Source organism: Saimiri boliviensis, chromosome 6 (assembly GCF_048565385.1).
Source record: "Saimiri boliviensis isolate mSaiBol1 chromosome 6, mSaiBol1.pri, whole genome shotgun sequence".
NCBI classification, from domain to species: Eukaryota; Metazoa; Chordata; class Mammalia; order Primates; family Cebidae; genus Saimiri; species Saimiri boliviensis.
In genome coordinates, this window is record NC_133454.1 from 8,427,086 (window position 1) to 8,446,739 (window position 19,654).

At 40.2% G+C, this 19,654-nt stretch overlaps 2 protein-coding genes and 8 non-coding genes across 16 annotated transcripts in view; 9 read left to right on the forward strand and 1 right to left on the reverse strand.

Annotated features, from left to right (window-relative positions):
• Window positions 1–12: 12 nt before the first annotated feature.
• On the forward strand, window positions 13–12,816 carry TAF1D (TATA-box binding protein associated factor, RNA polymerase I subunit D). Of its 3 annotated transcripts, XR_012517976.1 has the most exons (9): window positions 14–116; window positions 2,424–2,516; window positions 3,602–3,989; window positions 5,313–5,488; window positions 5,786–5,843; window positions 6,229–6,392; window positions 7,578–7,613; window positions 9,264–10,635; window positions 11,053–12,816. XR_012517976.1 is itself a non-coding variant. In XM_074400333.1 (6 exons), the coding sequence occupies exons 2-6, from the start codon at window positions 2,449–2,451 to the stop codon at window positions 6,370–6,372; spliced, it is 834 nt and encodes a 277-aa protein (XP_074256434.1). In that variant the 5' UTR covers window positions 13–104; window positions 2,424–2,448; the 3' UTR covers window positions 6,373–6,458. The 3 variants fall into 3 exon arrangements, 2 of the variants coding, with proteins under 2 accessions (XP_074256434.1, XP_039318127.1); XM_074400333.1 differs by lacking the exons at window positions 7,578–7,613; window positions 9,264–10,635; window positions 11,053–12,816 and having other exon boundaries at window positions 13–104; window positions 6,229–6,458; XM_039462193.2 differs by lacking the exons at window positions 7,578–7,613; window positions 9,264–10,635; window positions 11,053–12,816 and having other exon boundaries at window positions 6,229–6,458.
• Window positions 7,017–7,144, forward strand: LOC120361015 (small nucleolar RNA SNORA40). The gene has a single exon (XR_005577378.1). It is a non-coding gene; the product is annotated as a small nucleolar RNA SNORA40 (small nucleolar RNA).
• Window positions 9,066–9,196, forward strand: LOC120361012 (small nucleolar RNA SNORA18). The gene has a single exon (XR_005577375.1). It is a non-coding gene; the product is annotated as a small nucleolar RNA SNORA18 (small nucleolar RNA).
• On the forward strand, window positions 9,359–9,430 carry LOC120361016 (small nucleolar RNA SNORD5). The gene has a single exon (XR_005577379.1). It is a non-coding gene; the product is annotated as a small nucleolar RNA SNORD5 (small nucleolar RNA).
• On the forward strand, window positions 10,380–10,518 carry LOC120361008 (small nucleolar RNA SNORA8). Its single transcript, XR_005577371.1, has one exon. It is a non-coding gene; the product is annotated as a small nucleolar RNA SNORA8 (small nucleolar RNA).
• Window positions 10,744–10,876, forward strand: LOC120361010 (small nucleolar RNA SNORA1). The gene has a single exon (XR_005577373.1). It is a non-coding gene; the product is annotated as a small nucleolar RNA SNORA1 (small nucleolar RNA).
• On the forward strand, window positions 11,300–11,372 carry LOC120361007 (small nucleolar RNA Z40). Its single transcript, XR_005577370.1, has one exon. It is a non-coding gene; the product is annotated as a small nucleolar RNA Z40 (small nucleolar RNA).
• LOC120361011 (small nucleolar RNA SNORA32) lies at window positions 11,789–11,910 on the forward strand. Its single transcript, XR_005577374.1, has one exon. It is a non-coding gene; the product is annotated as a small nucleolar RNA SNORA32 (small nucleolar RNA).
• Window positions 12,266–12,398, forward strand: LOC120361009 (small nucleolar RNA SNORA25). The gene has a single exon (XR_005577372.1). It is a non-coding gene; the product is annotated as a small nucleolar RNA SNORA25 (small nucleolar RNA).
• The window catches only part of CEP295 (centrosomal protein 295), a 61,827-nt gene continuing 54,851 nt past the window's right edge, over window positions 12,679–19,654 (reverse strand). For all 5 annotated transcript variants that reach the window (XM_039462195.2, XM_074400327.1, XM_074400328.1 and 2 more), the window contains 9 exons: window positions 19,170–19,309; window positions 17,828–17,990; window positions 15,261–15,916; window positions 14,229–14,369; window positions 13,447–13,543; window positions 13,227–13,355; window positions 13,042–13,138; window positions 12,869–12,968; window positions 12,679–12,785 (listed from right to left, as the gene is read on the reverse strand). In XM_039462195.2, coding sequence (XP_039318129.2) covers window positions 12,747–12,785; window positions 12,869–12,968; window positions 13,042–13,138; window positions 13,227–13,355; window positions 13,447–13,543; window positions 14,229–14,369; window positions 15,261–15,916; window positions 17,828–17,990; window positions 19,170–19,309 — 1,562 coding nt within the window. In that variant the 3' untranslated portion in view covers window positions 12,679–12,746. The remainder of the gene's footprint in view (window positions 12,786–12,868; window positions 12,969–13,041; window positions 13,139–13,226; window positions 13,356–13,446; window positions 13,544–14,228; window positions 14,370–15,260; window positions 15,917–17,827; window positions 17,991–19,169; window positions 19,310–19,654) is intronic.

Sequence of the window (19,654 nt, forward strand, 5' to 3'; positions counted from 1 at the left end):
GCGAGATTTCGGCCTGGCTATGACGCAGGCCGCGGGACTTGCCGCCCCTTTTCCTCTGCGCGGTTGGAAGAAGCCGGCTGGTCTTCGGGAGGCGGAGGGCTGAGGTCGGGAGCTTGGTGGGTGCGGGCCTTCGGGACTCACGCAGCAGGCCGGTCGCGGGTGTTTGGCCAGAGGCCTGGGTTACGGTCACTAAGTGCGCGGTTGGGGCCCGTGTGAGGCGGTTTTGGGTCGGTAGACCAGAGGGAACGGCCGTCCGGCCCTGGCAGCGGGGGGAGGCGTTACAGTTACGGGGTTTTCCGGGGCCCTAGCGTTGGTCCGGGGGATCGAGTCCCGGAGGTAGGGCCGAGAGGGTGGAGGGTTCGCAGCGGCAGGCCCCTCGGCGCCGGGCGGCTGCGACTGTAGTGTGGGCGGCCTCCATGATTTCTTGAGAGGGAGGGGTTGAAATGCGTTGTGAACGAGTTTAACCTCCGTACGCGATGTAAATGATTTAACCTTCACACGTGGGAGATCGCCATTGCTGGCGCCGGTTTCCTGGAGGCGAGGCGCTGCCGGGAGAACAGCGACAGCTCCGGGTAAAGCGCCGCGCTCTGCCCACGAGGTCTAAGAACCGCCGAATCCGGCAGGGGCACCGATACCTAAGTAGGAGTGTCTTGGTAAAGCGATTATTGAGCTAGCTTTATTTTGATAATCCCTACTTTAAAAAAAAAAACGCAAGTATACCATTAATGCATGGGACCAAATTTTTGTTGAATCCTGTTTTTGAGCATTCTATACTTACTGACTTCGTAGAATCTTGTGGTTAAGAAACTAAAACTAGTAAGGCGTTCTAACAGGAAATTACCACGGGGGTCCGTTGGGCATTTAAGAAATCTGAGGTCTTGGTGACCTTATCGTTTTCCTATATTTGAAATGTTTTGCTGGTTTATCCTAGGATTTATATGTAATGACTCATGTCGGGTCCCAAGAAACTACGGAATGAAACGAGAATGACTAAGGCAAAGACAGTAATGAAATAAGTACTTTATTTTTTATTTTTGTTGCCATGCCTATTATTTTTCATTTTCCTGGTTTTTTGTTTTGTTTGTTTTTGAGACAGGGTCTTGCTCTGTCGTCCAGGCCGGAGTGTACTGGTGCAATCTCGGCTCACTGCAAAGCGATCCTCCGGAGTGGCTAGGAGCACACCTAGCCAGTATTTTAAGAATTAATTTTTTTGCCCAGACGGGGCTCCTTGTGTAGCTGAGGCCCATTACATACAACCTCCTCCTCCCAGGCTCAGGTAATCGACCTATCTCAGCCTCCTTATTGGGACCACAGGCGCCTACCACCAGCCCGGCTAATTTATGTATTTTTTGTAGAGACTGGGTTGGGTTGGTCTTGAGCTCCTGGGTTCAAGTGATCCGCCCGCCTTGACCTCCCAAAGTACTGGGTTACACGGGCATGAGCCACGCTGACCAGTCTCTTTTTCTTACAAGAAGGAATCGTTTTCTTTTTTTTTGTATGTTGCTTTTTTTTATGTTGTGTACTCTGCTATGGAGATGAAGAGACAAAGAATTATGATAGTTTATCGAAAAAGGTTGAGAATTCAGAATTCGTCAGTTTCCACCAATAATGGCAAAGATGCAGTATGACAAAGTTAAGTTACTTAAATGAATCTAGGAATGAAGGAGGAATCTTGGAATTACAACGGAGACGTGATCAGGAGTTTAAAATGGTCTATTGAATGGAGATCGTTTTCCTGGTTTATTATGTAGGGCACATTTTGCCTTAGGAATTCCTGTTCGATGTTGGAAAATGGCTTTTAATTGTACATTAATACTGTATTGGTAATTATATGTTAATATGTGGCTAATGATAAAACTTTTTTTGAGACGGAGTTTCGCTCTTGTTACCCAGGCTGGAGTGCAGTGGCGCGATCTCGGCAACCTCCGCCTCCTGGGTTCAGGCAATTCTCCTGCCTCAGCCTCCCGAGTAGCTGGGACTACAGGTGTGCGCCACCATGCCCAGCTAATTTTTGTATTTTTAGTAGAGATGGGGTTTCACCATGTTGACCAGGATGGTCTCGATCTCTTGACCTCGTGATCCACCCACCTTGGCCTCCCAAAGTGCTGGAATTACAGGCGTGAGCCACCGCGCCTGGCCTTGATAAAACTTTATATTGACAGATGCTTTTGTTGGAAGTCACAGTACTTTTTTGGAATCTTGTTGCATTGAATAGATTTAGAGGGTAAAAACTGAAAATCTGGAAATAGAATTTGTGGATTTTTTTTTTAAAGAAATTGATCTGAAATGGATAAGCAGCTTAAGCCTGGGAAATGATTTTGCCTAAAATCAATGGTATAGTCTGACTATGTTGAAAATCATAGTAGATACTGTGTCAATATTTAGGGAAGCTTTGTCACATTTACTAAATTTCACAATTTCAGGAAACTTTAAAACCAAGAGCAACTGATGGATAAATCAGGAATAGATTCCTTTGATCATGTGACATCTGATGCTATGGAACTTGCAAATCAAAGGTAAGTGGGTTTTTACTGGAGAACTGAGTGGATTCAGTCATATTTATTGTATCTGAATTACTTTGAGAAACTAAATTATTATATATAATGAATGACAGTAAAGATAATTTTCAGGAATTGGGAAAGAAGGAAAACCAGAGTTCACTGCCCTTCCAAGTTTATCTGGTTTATGTAGATTGATATAATACTATTGCAAATACTTCTAATCCAAAAAGTGAATATATTATAATGGGACACATTCTTAGAGAAAAAGTTTATTCTTTGGGTCTCTTCTGGAGTACATCATCCTGTTTTTGTATGGCAGGCTGTGTTTTACTTAGACGCTTTTAGCAGCGAACCATACAGTCTTGGTTGAGCTCATACATTATCTTGAAAGATACATGATTTTTTTTTTTTTTTTTTTTTTTTTTGAGACGGAGTTTCGCTCTTGTTACCCAGGCTGGAGTGCAATGGCGCCATCTCGGCTCACTGCAACCTCCGCCTCCTGGGTTCAGGCAATTCTCCTGCCTCAGCCTCCTGAGTAGCTGGGATTACAGGCACACGCCACTATGCCCAGCTAAGTTTTTGTATTTTTAGTAGAGACGGGGTTTCACCATGTTGACCAGGTTGGTCTCGATCTCTTGACCTCGTGATCCACCCGCCTCGGCCTCCCAAAGTGCTGGGATTACAGGCTTGAGCCACCGCGCCCGGCATACATGATTTTTTAATAAGATGAGCATAGTGGTGTTTGCCAGTAGTCCTAGATAGTAGCTACTTGGGAGGCTGAGACAGGAGCATGCCTCGGGTTCCAGGAGTTTGAGGTTGCAGTGAGCTGTAATTGTACCACTGCACTCTAGTCTGACAGCAAGACGATGTCCATAACATTCTTTTTAATAAGAGATGTGTCTTTATGGGCTATTTAAATAGGGTGGTCAGGAGTTTAACGGCTGGCTGGTTCTGAGTCCATCCTTTAAAGAAAATTTAATTCTGGTCATGTTTTCCTGAGTTGGTCTTGGAAGAAATGCACTTTTGGGACTGGCTATTACTGGTAAATAATTGCTAGTATTCAGTAAGAAAGGAAATGAAATTATTTTTCCATTTTCCAGTGATAACTCTTCTGATAGCAGCTTATTTAAAACTCAGTGTGTCCCTTACTCACCTAAACGAGGGCAAAGAAACCCCATTAGAAAATGTGTTCGTACACCTGGAAATGTTCAAGCAAGTGATTCATCAAGTGACTCATCTTTTGAACCAATACCATTGACCATGAAAGCTATTTTTGAAAGATTCAAGAACAGGAAAAAGAAGTACAAAAAAAAGAAAAAGAGGTACCAGCCAACAGGAAGACCAAGGGGAAGACCAGAAGGAAGGAGAAATCCTTTATGCTCACTGATAGATAAGAAGAAACAGTTTAGAAGCAGAGGACCCGGCTTCCCATTTTTAGAATCAGAGAATGAAAAAAAGCCCCCTTGGAAAAAAATTTTAACGTTTGAGGTGAGTCATCATTTTACATATATATGAATACACATAAATGCCCAAAATGATTTGTTGGCCAATTTTAGAATTGTTTAAGATGTACTGGCAATGCACTGTCTGCAATTTTGATACTCTTATACTGACTTCCCCCTAATATCCACCCCATCCTTCAACTGAAACTTGACTTGTAACTCTTCAGTGACTACATTTTTGCCAAATTTAAAAGATAGTGCTCCAAGGCTTTTTGTATAAAATCCTTTGATCTCATCCCATCTCAGGTCTTTAAACACAACCCTAAAACTCAAATGGTTTCCTGGGATCTCAGTGGGGATAATAAAAGCTCACATAACCTGAAAATGTTTTTGCAGTACCTAAACTAAACCCACACATGCCTCATGTTCAGTGGTTATATTCTTAGGGCCTAGATAATTCTAAGCCTGATACCCTAATACTTAGGAGTAGATTTTTTAAATATTTGAGAGTGGATGTTGAATGAATGCAGAGTTAATTTATGATCCCTTTTCAGAATCTGAAATTTTATTTGGGAGGATTAATACGTATTCATCTCTTAAGTTTAAGGTGGTTATAGTAAACATTACAAATCTTGCTCCTGGCTGGGTGAGGTGGCTCACACCTGTAAATCCCAACACTTAGGGAGGGAGGCCGAGGTTGGCAGATGACCAGGTCAGGAGTTGGAGACCATCCTAACATGGTGAAACCCCTTCTCTACTAAAAATATAAAAAATTAGCCAAGTGTGGTGGCACACACCTGTAGTCCCAGGCTGAGGCAGAACAATTGCTTGAACCCTTGAGGTGGAGGTTGCAGTGAACCAAGATCCTGCTACTGCACTTAGAGCAACACTCTGAAAAAAAAAAAAAAAAAACTTTGTTCCTGTTTTTGTAAGTCCCAGGCGTGACAAGATACATACTTCACTTTTCCTTGGTACCACCTTAGGTCTAAAGCAGGCGTCCCCAAAGTTTTTACACAGGGGGCCAGTTCACTGTCCCTCAGACCATTGGAGGGCCGCCACATACTGTGCTCCTCTCACTGACCACCAATGAAAGAGGTGCCCCTTCCTGAAGTGCGGCGGGGGGCTGGATAAATGGCCTCAGGGGGCCATGTGTGGCCCGCGGGCCACAGTTTGGGGACGCCTGATCTAAAGTTTATAATTGCAGTGTGAATTTTAATGATCAGTAGTTTATATGTCCACAAGTAGGGAGTAAAATTAAGATAGTCTTTGGTAAGGGGGTTGTTGCCCTTTTTGAACATAGGCACCTGGTGGGTCATGAAAGAAAAACCTTAAGTCATGACATGCAATATGATGTTTCTAATATATATAGCAAGCTGTTGCAAGAGGATTTTTTAACTACATCGAAAAACTGAAGTATGAACACCATCTGAAAGAATCCTTGAAACAAATGAATGTTGGTGAAGATTTAGAAAATGAAGATTTTGATAGTCGTAGATACAAATATTTGGATGATGAGGGATCCATTTCTCCTATTGAGGAGTCAACGTAAGTGGAATCCTGTGAAATACTTGGGTAATGGGTTATAAGATTATTTAAATTTTCATGTTAATTGCTTCATATTTTGCCTTTAATATACTTATACTTCAATAATGAATAAAGATACAGAGTAGGACTGTTGGGATTGTTACATTTGAGCCAAACTTGGCACATAAGACATCTAGAAATTCTGTTTTGTTTCTTTTCACTAGTATTACAGTTTCAGTTGTATTTCAGAGTGGAATATAAGAACTAATTAGGTCATAGAAAATTTGCCATCTCAATGATGATAAATGTTAATTACAGAGCAGAGGATGAGGATGCAACACACCTTGAAGATGACGAATGTGATATCAAATTGGCAGTAAGTGACTTATTTTTTTTCCTGTTTCAATTTGGGAAGGCAGGAGTTGGTAGGTACAGGAGGAATTGTATTTAGTTTCTGTCTTACGCTTCATTAACCTTTTTGAAAAGCTGAATAAGTTTACCACGGGAAATACAAGAAGGAAAATACTAATTTTTTAGAAACTTGATAAAAATAATAGGGGGTTTTCAGTAATATTTTTAAGAACATTTTGTATGTGATATTGCTAGTTAGGATATCAGATGAAAAAACAAGCAGATAGGATTTTTGACAACTACATGTAGTCTTTAGGTTATCTGAAGTAATCCAGTGCACTTAGCTATATGTAATTACTAAACCATTGGAGTTATTGCTTAATCTGTAATTTTCGTTTTGCTTTATGCAGGGGGATAGTTTCATAGTAAGTTCTGAATTCCCTGTAAGACTGAGTGTATACTTAGAAGAAGAAGATACTACTGAAGAAGCTGCTTTGTCTAAGAAGAGAGCTACAAAAGCCAAAAATACTGGACAGAGAGGCCTGAAAATGTGACAGAATCATGAATGTCAAAGGTGAAGCATATAGAAAAAAAGTGACTTCATAGAAATGAATAAAGATGATAAATGTGGTTATATGTACCAGTCTGGTGGTGAAGAAATTCTCAAACCAACTCTATAACAAAAAAAAATTTTTTAAGAGTAGTAACAGAAAAAAAAACCACACCAGGGAAAATACATAGAAAAAGCTGAGACATTATCAGTTGATTTCTGAGTGTAAGAGCTTACAAGTGTCCTGTGAGCACTGAAACAATGAAGTGCAGCGATTTTAACTTTGTAAAGGAGATCTTAGACAAAGATAGAACTTGACACCCAACCATCTTGAAGAGGGTATTTGAAATGCTTTAATTTTATCCCCTTTCTTCAGAGGAAAGTGACGTCAGATGCTTAGTATTGTAGTAACCTCATTTCCCTTCCCAAATTTAGAATATCATTAATGCTACTTTTTTATTTTTGTGAGCTACCACGCCCAAACTAATACTATTTTCTGCTACCATTTTTAATCATTGTTAATTCAAGAAAAGGCATACACATTTATTTAACATGTATATGTGGGGAGAACCACAATGACTACCCTGATGTTCATTATTTTGATCACCATGGTAGAACTACTTTATGCTATATAGTGCATCTTAGGACTGCACTTATGTATGTTTTTGTTTAACTTGTGGACAAAGACTTACGGATAGGTGCAAAAAATAAATCCTCTTTTGCAACCCAGAACTCATTGTTCAGTATGAGTTCTGATACATATAAGAAGGGATATAATAATGGGAGTATTGATAGCCCTAAAAGTTGGTTCCAAGCCAGGCGCAGTGGCTCAAGTTTGGAATTCCCCCACACCGAGGTGGGAGTATTGCTTAATGCCAGGAGTTCAAGCCAGCCTGAGCAAGAAAGTAACAAACACCTCATCTCCACAAAAATGTAAAAATTAGCTGGGTATTGGGGCATGTATCTGTACTTGCAGCTACTCAGGAAGGGGAGGCTGAGGAACAAGGATTGAGCTCAGGAGTTGGAGGCTACACTGACCTTTGACTGTACTCCAGCCTTGGTAACAGAGACAGACCCTGTTTCTTAATTTAAAAAGATTGATTCTAGGACTGTAGAATAAACAGGAGGGGGTATGAAGGAAATCCTCAGCAGTATTACCTTTGCATTCCAGTTGCATGTTGATATATAAGATGGCTTTTTGTTTTAAAGGCTTTTATCTTGAGAACCTGATGTCTGGAGTTAAAGGTATGTCTCAATTTTAGTTTTCAGATTGTATTTGTTTATGTGTAGGAAATCAGTAGTGTGTTCTCAGGGCAATCAAGTTCCATTTTATTCAGAGAAAACTAGCATGCTTTTAATTCAGTTACTGGTTTCTGAAAAGAAAGGAATCTTAGATTCACACATTTTATGGTGATGTGTCAGATTAATTTAGTTGCAAGCAGTAGAGGGTCCTGAATTTGTTAGTTTCTAGCAGTAATCAGAACTTTGGGTTTCTACTTGAGGCATACAGCATTATTCTGAATTAATGCAAGATTTAGTATAATAATAGAAATGGGCTGGGCTTGGTGGCTCATGCCTGTAATCCTAGCACTTTGGAAGGCCAAGGTGATTGGATCACAAGGTCAGGAGTTTGAGACCAGCCTGACCAAAAAGATGAAACCCCGTCTCTACTAAAAATACAAAAATTAGCCAGGTATGGTGGTATGGGCCTGTAATTCTAGCTACTCAGAAGGCTGAGGCAGGAGAATCACTTGAACTCAGGAGGTGGAGGTTGCAGTGAGCCAAGATCCTGCCATTGCACTGCAGCCTGGGTGACAAAGCAAGAATCCGTCTCAAAAAAATAATTATACAGGTCATAAGAATTCATAAATCTGAATGATGTAGACTTTGACTAAAAGTTATATAATGCCAAAGTCATAATGTGCCCACATTATATTGTATTTTATAATGGATGACAACTAATTCTGAACCAAGAATCTTTTTTTTTTTTTTTGAGATGGAGTTTCGCTCTTGTTGCCCAGGCTGGAGTGCAATGGCGCGATCTCGGCTCACTGCAACCTCCGCCTCCTGGGTTCAGGCAATTCTCCTGCCTCAGCCTCCTAAGTAGCTGGGATTACAGGCACGCGCCACCATGCCCAGCTAGTTTTTTGTATTTTTAGTAGAGACGGGGTTTCACCATGTTGACCAGAATGGTCTCGATCTCTCGACCTCGTGATCCACCCGCCTGGGCCTCCCAAAGTGCTGGGATTACAGGCTTGAGCCACCGCGCCCGGCAAGAATCATATTTTTATTTATCGTTCTGTACTCTGGCTCCTAAGCAGCTTGGTGAAAATCCTTAAAATGTGATTGTGAAATGATTGCTTTTGTGATTAACGTGGTAGGAAGTTTTTGCAGTTTGCAGTATTGTAAGAGACTGGGGCATATTGCAGTTTCTGCTCATACCTATGGAGTAGTGTTAGACTTCCATTATTTATACATATAAATACTAGCTGGGCACAGTGGTGCCTACGGTCTCCCACTACTCTGGAGGCTAAGGCAGGAGAATCACTGAGTCCAGGAGTTTGAGACTGCAGTGAGATGTGATCCTGTAGCTCTCACTGTAGCCTCAAACCCATGGGCTCAAATGATTCAGCAAGAATCACATGATTTTTTAAAAGACATGGCAGATACTGTCTTTAAAAAAAACTTTGTATAGTGGTTGAGGTCTATCCCGACGGGGCTTTTCCTGTAGCCCGCATGTCGTTGGAAACGCCTCATAGAGTAACTCTGTTGTTTACCTTACTCCCAGGACTATTGTTAGATCTGTGGAAAGGAATGGCAAGACAGCTGCTAAAAGTTTAAAAATGACAGTTACTAAATGTGTGAAAGACCTGATAATCTACTTTTTTACCTTAGGTATTGGCATATGTCCACACCTGTACTATTCTTGAGTGTGACTGCTTAGGTAAGTTTTAACTGGTGACAGTACCATCTTGGGAAATATGATTACAGTTCAGATGATGAATTTAACTGTTCAACTGCTGAATGATATGGGCATGAACTAAAACTTAATTCTGAGAGCTTGATATGGTTATACTATAAACTAGATCTTAAATTTTTATTTGGATTTTAGTTTTAGTAACTAGAAATGTGGTATCCTTTCTAAATCTTTAATTGGTACTTTCTATAGGAATGAATATGATTTGAACTCATTCATGTTGAAAGGTAAGTAAAATACTTAAAATAGTCAAGGACTGAAAATGAAAAATAGAAATTAAGTACAACATCCCAGTATTTCAGGTATAACGCAGAATTAGATACTGGCAAAAGTATCACTATGTATCTACTATAAATCTATATATATGGATTTTCTACTTGAAGCATACAGCATTATTTTGAGTCAATGCATAATCTAAAATGAGGTAGACTATGTTATGGTTTAATGCAGTATTTAGTATAACAGAAATGGGCAGATTTCCTTATTTATATAGAGAAGGAAATAAAAGACTGCGTTGTCTAGACTACCAAATGAAACTGTTCTTTGAATCGTTATTCAACTGGCAGTTACACATTTCATCCTAAAGTCATGTAAATTTGGATGGATATGTTGAATCTAAACGAATTTTGCTTAATTTGAAGTTTGAGCAACAATGAGCTTGATGTGGCCAGGCACAGTGGCTGACACCTCTAATTCCAGCACTTTGGGAGACAGAGGCGGGCAGATCACCTGTTAGGATTTTGAGACCATCCTGGCTATCACGATGAAATCTCGTCTCTAAATGAGCTTGATGTTTGTCGTGTGTTAAGTTACATGTATGTATTCCATCTGGAAGTTATATAGAGAGACTGGGCAAAGAGTTGTAGCTTTAAAATGCAGTTAATGTAGTTTTCCGTATTACAGTGACAATTAGGAATAAAGGTCCAAATATTGAACCTGTTAGAGGAATCTGAAATTGAGAGGTTTGTGAAAGCATTTTTCAGCAGCAACACTGCAAATTTGGGGCTACGAAAGTTGTACAGTTCAGTTATAATTGCACTGCGTGGTATCTGCACTCAGCAGTTTATTCCTGCTAGGGTGTTCAAAGGTCAGTGCTATAGAAATTCAGTATCTGGCATCGTTGGTTTTCTTGGCTTTGTGCTTGTTAAACCTGGTATTTCTATTGATACAGTATTTGTATAGGTTTCTCAGGGTGTTTATTTTGATATACTCTAAAACAGTAAGCAGCGCTTTTCTTTTTCCAGGGTGTCAAATTGAGAACCAGGCAGATCCACCACTTACAGTAAAAAGGTAAGATTCTCTGTTTATATTGATTCTACTTGTTTCCCCCTATTGCATTGCCAGCGTATCAAGAACTTCATACAAATTCACTACAAAGCTTGAAAGGAACTTTTACAAAGCCTCGTTCTAGATGAGAATGGGCACTGCTGATCATGGTGTCCAAAAATAGTTAATGTGGCTAAATTGAGACAGGTTATGCTTCCACCACTGTATGCATATTGCAGTGGTGACAATGAGACCTGTAACATTTTGCCATGCTTATGAGTACAGTACGTAGGAGAAAAGTGTTAAACATTTAAATAAGGAATTTTCAGCTTTTATCTCATAAGACCACCGTTTGTACGTTATGTATTGACTGAAACATTGTAATATGGTAAATGACTGTGTCTTAGATCATGTGTCAAAATATAATTATTCTTTGTACAGTTCAACTTCTAGGACCCTAAAGTAAATTGGTTGAAGAAATTAGATCCCAAAGATTCTTGGTAAGTTAATTCATTACTTAAAAGGCCATGTAGGTTATTTTGTTTAATACTAGCTTTTCTACAAATGTTATTTTAGGTTATTATCTAGTAATGCTTGCAACCAAATCCTGGTGGTCAACTTATCACCAGTTAGGAGTAAAAAAAAAAGACTAGGCTTATGTTATTATGTGTTTAAACTTCATTACCAATGATGTTATGATGATGGGCGAAATGTTCAACTGCTCTGAATGGGCTGAATGAAAATGGCCTTTCTGAACATCCATTTACATTAAATATTTCATTGTATTTGAGATTATAAAGCTCTAAGAGAAGTTGCCAGAAATGTGATCACAGAGCAAATCCAGATGTGAATGGGCATGGGATCATTGATTAAAAATGACCTTAATTTAAAAATACATTAGTTTAAATAGCTATTTGAAGCATGGAATTTTCAATACATTAGTTGAGGTGCTGAGATTTAGGATAATTTGGAACCTAAGCAACTTCATTTTGAAAGATGATAGATTTCTGTATTTAATAGTAAGTGTGATTTGAGACAAACAAAACATTTTTCCATAGGTGAATTCTGAAGTCTTCATCAGTGTATCTGTATTAAAAGGAGATGACAGAAGCCAAAATAAATTAATGGCAAGTAATAGTTTTTATCCTGACTATAAGCTGTTTGCTCAAGGGCATAATGGTCATTACCAAGGCTTTTGGAATGCTGTTTCTCATTTGCTGTGGACATGACCATAAAAAAAATTTCCCAGTAGGTTTTCCATCTGCTACCTTGGTAGCAATCAGCCTATTGGGAACATGTGATTAATTGTAATAGAAATGCAATACAAATATAATGCGAGCCACATGTGGTTTTTTCCCTAATATCAACGAGATTTTAAAATTCTTTAGGCAGTGCAGCCTAGATCTCTTGAATCATGCAAATGTGCTTTGCCTCTGTATTGTAACCCTTGTGGATTGCTAATACCTAAGCAGTTTGTATGTAGCAGAGTTAGCTTAGGCTGATTCTAAGACTCATCATGTTCACTCACTGTACAATCATCTCTGGAAATGTAAAATTTACTTTTATTACTATCTAGGGCTGATAGGACAGCTGGATTAAAGTAAGCATCAGCTTCATTAAAAAGGTATGTATGCATTAGGAAAGACATTTGTATAGGTCATTTCAAAGAGGGCTCATGAGGCTGTGAAACCCAGAGCTCTTCACGCTGTGACCAAAGATGGAAGTTCTCTATAGGATGCCATAGCACTCTTATGTTTGGTGCTATGTTTTCCCCAGGAGATATAAAACTTAATAATCCATGATTGTTGCCATGTAAGAGTTTTAATCAAAATTTTTCTTTTTCAGGGCTAACTTGCAGCTCTTTAGAGCAGGCATCCCCAAACTTTTTACACAGGGGGCCAGTTCACTGTCCCTCAGACCGTTGGAGGGCCGCCACATACTGTGCTCCTCTCACTGACCACCAATGAAAGAGGTGCCCCTTCCTGAAGTGCGGCGGGAGGCCGGATAAAAGGCCTCAGAGGATCTAAAGTGACTTTGATGGACAGTGGAAGAAATCACAACATGGAATTCCTTGAATAAAAATTTATTGACTTTAAATATACACAATTTAAAAAAAACTACACTGTTGCTGACTTTTAGAATGTATTTTTGGCTCGAAGTTTCTCAAATGTTTTCTGTGGAAGGAATAAAAATTTCGCAGTTTCAGTTGTGTACTTCAGGCTTAAAATTAGGTCTCTTCCCCCTAAGTTAAACTCACCTTACGGAATTCTTTTGCCCTTGTTCTGTTTTGGGCATAAGCTTCTTGTTTTGCTTTTTCTTCCTTTTGTTGTTTCACTTCAGCTAGTTGATTATGTAACCTGTAAAGAATTTCCATAGAGTTAAGAGACAAACATTGCAGAAAACATGACTCGCTACAAAAACCGACAATACCTTAGACTCCTTTGGTGCCTGAGAGCCTGTGTAGTCTTTCTGTCTTCAGGTAGTGCGCTGACTTTATTCACACCCCTTAAACGACTCACAGATGAACCTGAGGAAAGAAATGTGAAATCAAGTTATAATCAGGCTTTAAACATTTCAGGGAGGTGGTGAAGATTTAAAAAATTCAATCAACATACCTATAGATGGTTTCTCTTTGATTGTTATTTCTTTTTGCCTCTGGTGGGATCTCTCCATAAATGCTTTTTTTCTCTTTGTAAATGCTTCTTGTAAGCTCCCAGATACAGGTGTAAACCTTGGAGGACTTTCTGTTGGGAGAAGAAACTTAACGATTAGGCAAAGTGTTATCTTTATATTGGAAGTGTGGAGCCCATGATGTGGAGCCCATAAAAGGCTTACCTGTAGATGCTGTCTTTGGTTTTTCTATGGAAAGTTCTGATACAGCTGGATAATCTGAGCCTTCTGTTTCTGATAAAAGAGGCAGAAACTCACTGACCTAATGATAAGAAAGTTTTATTAAATTTTCAACACATTTCTTTAAAAGGGGGCCTGCTCTGTCGTCAGACTAGAGTGCAGTCACATTATCACAGCTCACTGCAGCTTCAATATTCCGAGTCACTGGGTCTACAGCTAAACCATACCTAGCTAATTTTTGTGTATTTTTTTAGGGATGGGGTTTTGCCACGTTGCCCAGGGTGGTCTTGAACTCCTGGGCTCACGCAATTCACCCTCCACTGCCCTCACACCTCCAGGCTTCTGTTTGGGTAGCATGAGGAAATTCAATGATTTTATTATTCTTATTGCCTCCCTAACTACCCTTGTAAAATCAGCAGTTCCGAAGCCATTATGCAGTATCTTAGAATATGTTTAGATAAAATTTCCAACTTGGTACCATAACACTAGCTGTATAACAAAACTGTTCTGCCAGAGTCTTGCAAAATTGGAGTGTGGATTAAAAGAAAATGTACAGTCGTTGACAGAATGAAGGCTGAAGACAAATGACAGGTGGTGGGGAGGTGTCAGGTCTTAAGGTGTCTACTAAACTGGAGCCCTGAACTAAATTTAAGTCCATAGCAGCATCCCATTGAATAAGTAACATCTGATAATTGAAGTTATCAGGTAAGAGACGGTCAACTGGTTTGCTCATAATGGGCTGAAATATAAGGAATGATTAAATTTACCTGTAAACAGCTTTTTGCTTCATCCTCTCCCTTTTCTTCTAAGGTTAAATTTGCAAAATCTATGTCAGCAATACTGATATCACTGGTGCTTACTAAAGTAAGTTCTGGCTCTTCCATTATACCAAGGCCAGATTCTGTTTCCTGTGAAGCACAATTAAAAGGAAAACCATGTCAAATTAAAGTAGCCTTAAAACAGTAAAAAATGCCCTACATACTCATTTTGTAATATAATGCACAATTTGCGCAAGTGTACATAAATGTAAAAATGTACATTAATGGAGGAAGACAAGCAGTAGTTGGGAAAGACCAAGAGATTTCGTCAGGCTTCCCTAACTACAGCATTCGGTTGTTGGAGCCAACCTTAGGGAGGGGGGTGAAATAGTATGACACAATGATTACAAACCTAAATGTTTGTAGTGTTTGGCAAAAAACAAATGCAGGTTGGCTGGAGCTGTGCAGAACTGGAGTGGATATCCCTGGGTGGCTACCAAATGAGGACCACTGACTGCTAAACACTGAACAAGAAGAAATGCAGCCAAACAGATGTCTTACATTTATTTGTGGAAGGATAAACTGCTAGATGAGAAACAGTTGACTGGTTATAAGTTGGTTGGTATGAGGAACAGTGTTAATAACAGTACTTATTCCAATAATGGATGAATTCACTGCACTGCAATGAGGCTCAACACTGAAAAAGTGCTAAATCATAGGCAAAGCCACCATTTTCCGGGGGTGTCGGAAAATACTCTCAGAAGACAGCCTTCAAAATTTTAGGTTTCTTCATATTGCTAGATATTTGCAGTAATCACAAGCTTGATGGGAATATTTAAGTTTTGCTTGTATTTCAAGTTTTTCTTGCCGGGCATGTGGTGTGTCCAAGCTACTTAGGAATTTGAGGCAGGAGGACCCCTTGATCACAGGAATTTGAATTCAGCCTGGGTGACACAGTGAGATCCTCATCTCCAATATTAAAAGAAAAAATAATTTTCCCAAAAAGGAATTTTAATGTTATACAACACTGATTTCACTTACCCAGACTGGTATAGAGCTCTGCATTGAAAATGATCCAGAACTTGCAAAAAGCTCCGAATGTTCTTTTCCAGATAGTTTACTGGTGATTTTTGGAATGTCTGCTGTTTCAGTAGAATTCTCAGAGTATTTTTGAGTAGTTAAGGAATATGGTGCCTGAACTGAAGTTCCCATCTCCACTGTTCTTACAAAGAATCGAGAATCAGTTTCCTCTACCTGTGGATGTATGTCTAAAACCCTAGAGCTTTCCTTTCTATTATCTTCAGTGAGTCCTTGACTTTGTAACCTAACAAGCCCTCCTTTTGGTAGTTCTTCAAAGCCCACCCTTTCCATTCTGCTTTCTAGTTGGTGTTTTATTGAGCACTCACTACAGTTAGAACCACATGGAGTGGTATGCTGAACATTTAACTGATGAAATACATGAGCTTCATCAGATGAACTGCAGACTGAACTTAAATTTCCCACAGAAAGCTGGAAATGAACACTTTTTTTCCTGTTTTGTACTATTTCAGTATATTCTTCAGAGGGATAGTTCTGATTTGTCATGCCTTGGGAAGAATCTCTTGCTTCAATGCTAAAAATACTTGGTAGATCAGCATGCTGGCTCCCCTCCTTTGAAGAACATTCTGGCAGAAGCTGTTCAAAAGATTGTTCAGCTCCTGTATTAGAAATTTAAAGATCAGTTAGTCACTGTTAAATGTTGTAAAACTTGGATATTGACAGTCTAATAGTTTATCATCCAATTGCAAGTTAGCTACAATTTTAGGCATAAAAGTTTCTCAAACTACAGCTCACACGAAGTTTCTTTTCTTTTTCTATTCATATTTAATAGACTATGGCTACAAACTGAGGCGGTTTTTCTTCCATAAGAATTGAGTATGAGTTTAATAACAAAGACGTATCCCAACTATGTATGTGTGTATAATTTGTACATCCATGTCTATCTCAATTATGTACGTATGTATATATAATTGTACAAGCCAGGCAAGGTGGTTTATGCCTATAATCCCAGCATTTTGGGAAGCCAAGGCAGGCAGATCACCTGAAGTCAAGAGTTCAAGACCAGCCTGGCCAATGAAGAAAAACCGTCTCTACTAAAAATATAAAAGAATTAGCTAGGCGTGGTGGCACATGCCTGCAGTCCTAGCTACTTGGGAGCCTGAGGCATGAGAATTGCTTGAACCTGGGTGGTGGAGGTTGCAGTGAGCCAAGATCTGGCCACTGCACTACAGCCTGGGCAACAGAGTGATACTCTGGCTCTATTTAAAATAAAACTGTGCAAAAGGCTCAAGAGGAATACTTGCTTTTTTAGAGATGAGGGCTTTTCATTTTTTTTTTGAGACAGACTCCATTGCCCAGGCTGGAGTGCACTGGCACAACCTCAGCTCAGTGCAACTTCTACCTCCTAGGTTCAAGCAATTCTCCTGTCTCAGCCTCCCAAGTAGCTGGGACTACAGATGCCATGCCCAGCTAATTTTAGTATTTTTAGTAGAGATGGGGTTTCGCTTTATCGGTCAGGCTGTTCTCGAACTCCTGACCTCAGGTCATCCATCGGCATCAGTTTTCCAAAGTGCTGGGATTACAGGCATGAGCCACCGTGCCCGGCCAAGAAAGGGTCTTTCTGTGTTGCCCAGGTTGGTCTTGAACTCCTGGGCTCCAGGGATCCTCCTGCCTCAGCCTCCCAAAGTGCTAGGATTACAGGCGTAAGGCACTATGTTTGGCCTAAGAAGAATACTTAAACTGGCTGGGCGTGGTGGCTCATACCTGTAATCCCAGCACTTGGGGAGTCTGAGGAGGACAGATCACTTGAAGTCAGGAGTTCAAGACCAGCCTGACGAACATGATGAAAGCTGTCTCTACTAAAAATACAAAATTAGCTGGGTGTGGTGGTGCATGCATGTAATTCAAGCTACTTGAGAGGCTGAGGAAGGAAAACTGCTTGAACCCAGGAGGCGGAGGTTGTAGTAAGCCAAGATCCTGCCATTGCACTCCAGCCTGGGCAACGAGTGAAACTCCATCTCAAGAAAAAAAAAAGAATAAACTATCATACAATGATTGAAGTCGGGAAATCGAGGAACAGAGGCAACACTCTTTATTTGATAATGTTCAGTACTTCTTTTTTTTTTTTTTTGAGACGGAGTTTTGCTCTTGTTACCCAGGCTGGAGTGCAATGGCGCGATCTCGGCTCACCGCAACCTCCGCCTCCTGGGTTCAGGCAATTCTCCTGCCTCAGCCTCCTGTGTAGCTGGGATTACAGGCACGCGCCACCATGCCCAGCTAATGTTTTGTATTTTTAGTAGAGACGGGGTTTCACCATGTTGACCAGGATGGTCTCAATCTCTCGACCTCGTGATCCACCCACCTCGGCCTCCCAAAGTGCTGGGATTACAGGCTTGAGCCACCGTGCCCGGCCTGTTCAGTACTTCTGTAACGTACTTTTTAACATTCAGGATAGGGGTGAAGACAGGAGCAAAGACAAACCAAGAGGTGCTAGGCATAATTTCTAAGGAAATAGAAGTAAAAAAAATCACGAAAAAAATTTTAACTATTTCTAACGTAGTCATACATACCCTCCATATTTTCTGTAGCAAAACTGTGAGCTCCAACATGAGCCAAGTTAATGTCAGGTTGTTGATTCAGAGAAGAATGCACGCCGGTCCTCAACGCTGTGAAATAAATTGTACTTCTGGATGATCCAGTAGCACAGTGGCTTTCAGATGAAGAATCTGATCTCTGACAGGAAACAAAAGGAAAAGGCTGAAATACTGATTACGTATTACCAACTGAATTAATAATCATTGTCTCTTTGTTATTACTCTTCTTTAATTACCACTTAACTGTGACTGACAGTAATGATTTGCTTTTTCAAATCCAGTTCTTTTCACTCAATATGAAAAGAGACTTTAAAATGTCAGGCTATCAGGCCATGGCAGCAAAAAGACCCAGGATATTTAGTCTTGCAAAATTCTATTTACCTGTTTAAATATGTTACACAATTAAAAGTTGTCAAGGCTTTTATGGCATCATACTCCCTAGCTGGAGATAAGATGGATAGGACAAACAATTCTAATGCAAGGTGTTTTCTTTTTTGGGAAGAATCTTACTCTGTTGTCCAGGCTGGAGTGCAGTGGTGTGATCTCAACTCACTGCAACCTCTGCCTTCCAGGTTCAAGCGATTCTCAGCCTCCTGAGTAGCTGAGAATACAGGAATGCCACCATACCCTGCTAATTTTTGTGTTTTTTAGTAGAGACATGTTTTGCCATGTTGGCCAAGCTGATCTCAAACTCCAGACCTTAAGCAATCTACCCGCCTCTGCCTCCCAAAGTGCTGGGATTAGTTATGAGCCACTGTGCCTGCCCCAGTGAAGCTGTTTTCAATCTTGGTTCCACATTAGAATCACCTGGGGAGCTTAAAAAAAAAAAATTAATACTATCTGAACACTCCCAGAGACCCTACTTTAATTGGACTAGGGTGTAGTCTGGATAATAGGATTTTCTCCTTTTTTAAAGTTTTCCATGTGATCCATTTTTCATTTTTTGAAGACAGGGTCTGGCTCTGTCACCCAGACTGGAGTGCAGTGGTAAAATCTCAGCTCACCGCAACCTCCGCCTCCTGGGCTCAAGTGATCCCTCCATTGCAGTCTCCCTAGGAGCTGGGACTACACGTGTGCACCACCACACCTGGCTAATTTTTATATTTTTAGTAGAGACAAGGTTTTGCCATGTTTGCCAGGCTGGTCTCAAACTCTTGGCCTCAAGTGATCTGCCCACCTTGGCCTCCCTAAGAGCCACTGTGCCTGGCCTTCCATGTGATTCTGGGCTTAAGTTTAGAAGAACTCTTGTTCCAGTAGAAGAAATGGCTTAAAACTATTTTTAGATATTCACTGCAATGGGACATTTACTTTAATATACCTGGTAAAAGTCTCTGTTGTCTGGAGAAATCCCAGAGGATGATGACGATAAGTCAAAATCTGGATGTGGTTCTAAGGGTTTAAACAGCTGATGATGCAGATTAGGAAAAATGTGTTCCAATTCTGGAAAGTCAAGGTCAACTGTTGGAATTTTTGAGGGAAAAAAACCATAAATTTATTTTTAAAGTAAAGATTAGAAAAGGAGTAGTAAGAACATATTCATAAATGCTTATTTTCAGGTCACTCCAGTGTAAAAAAAAAAAACTTCAGTTTTCCCCCCATGATCAGCACATGCTTTAAGTTCTATCATGATTATTTTAAAGATCCAAAAATACGGATCCTCTCAGTGACTTTTTAGGTTTTATTTTTAGAAAAATTTAGCCGGGCGCGGTGGCTCAAGGCTGTGATCCCAGCACTTTGGGAGGCCGAGGCGGGTGGATCACGAGGTCGAGAGACCGAGACCATCCTGGTCAACATAGTGAAACC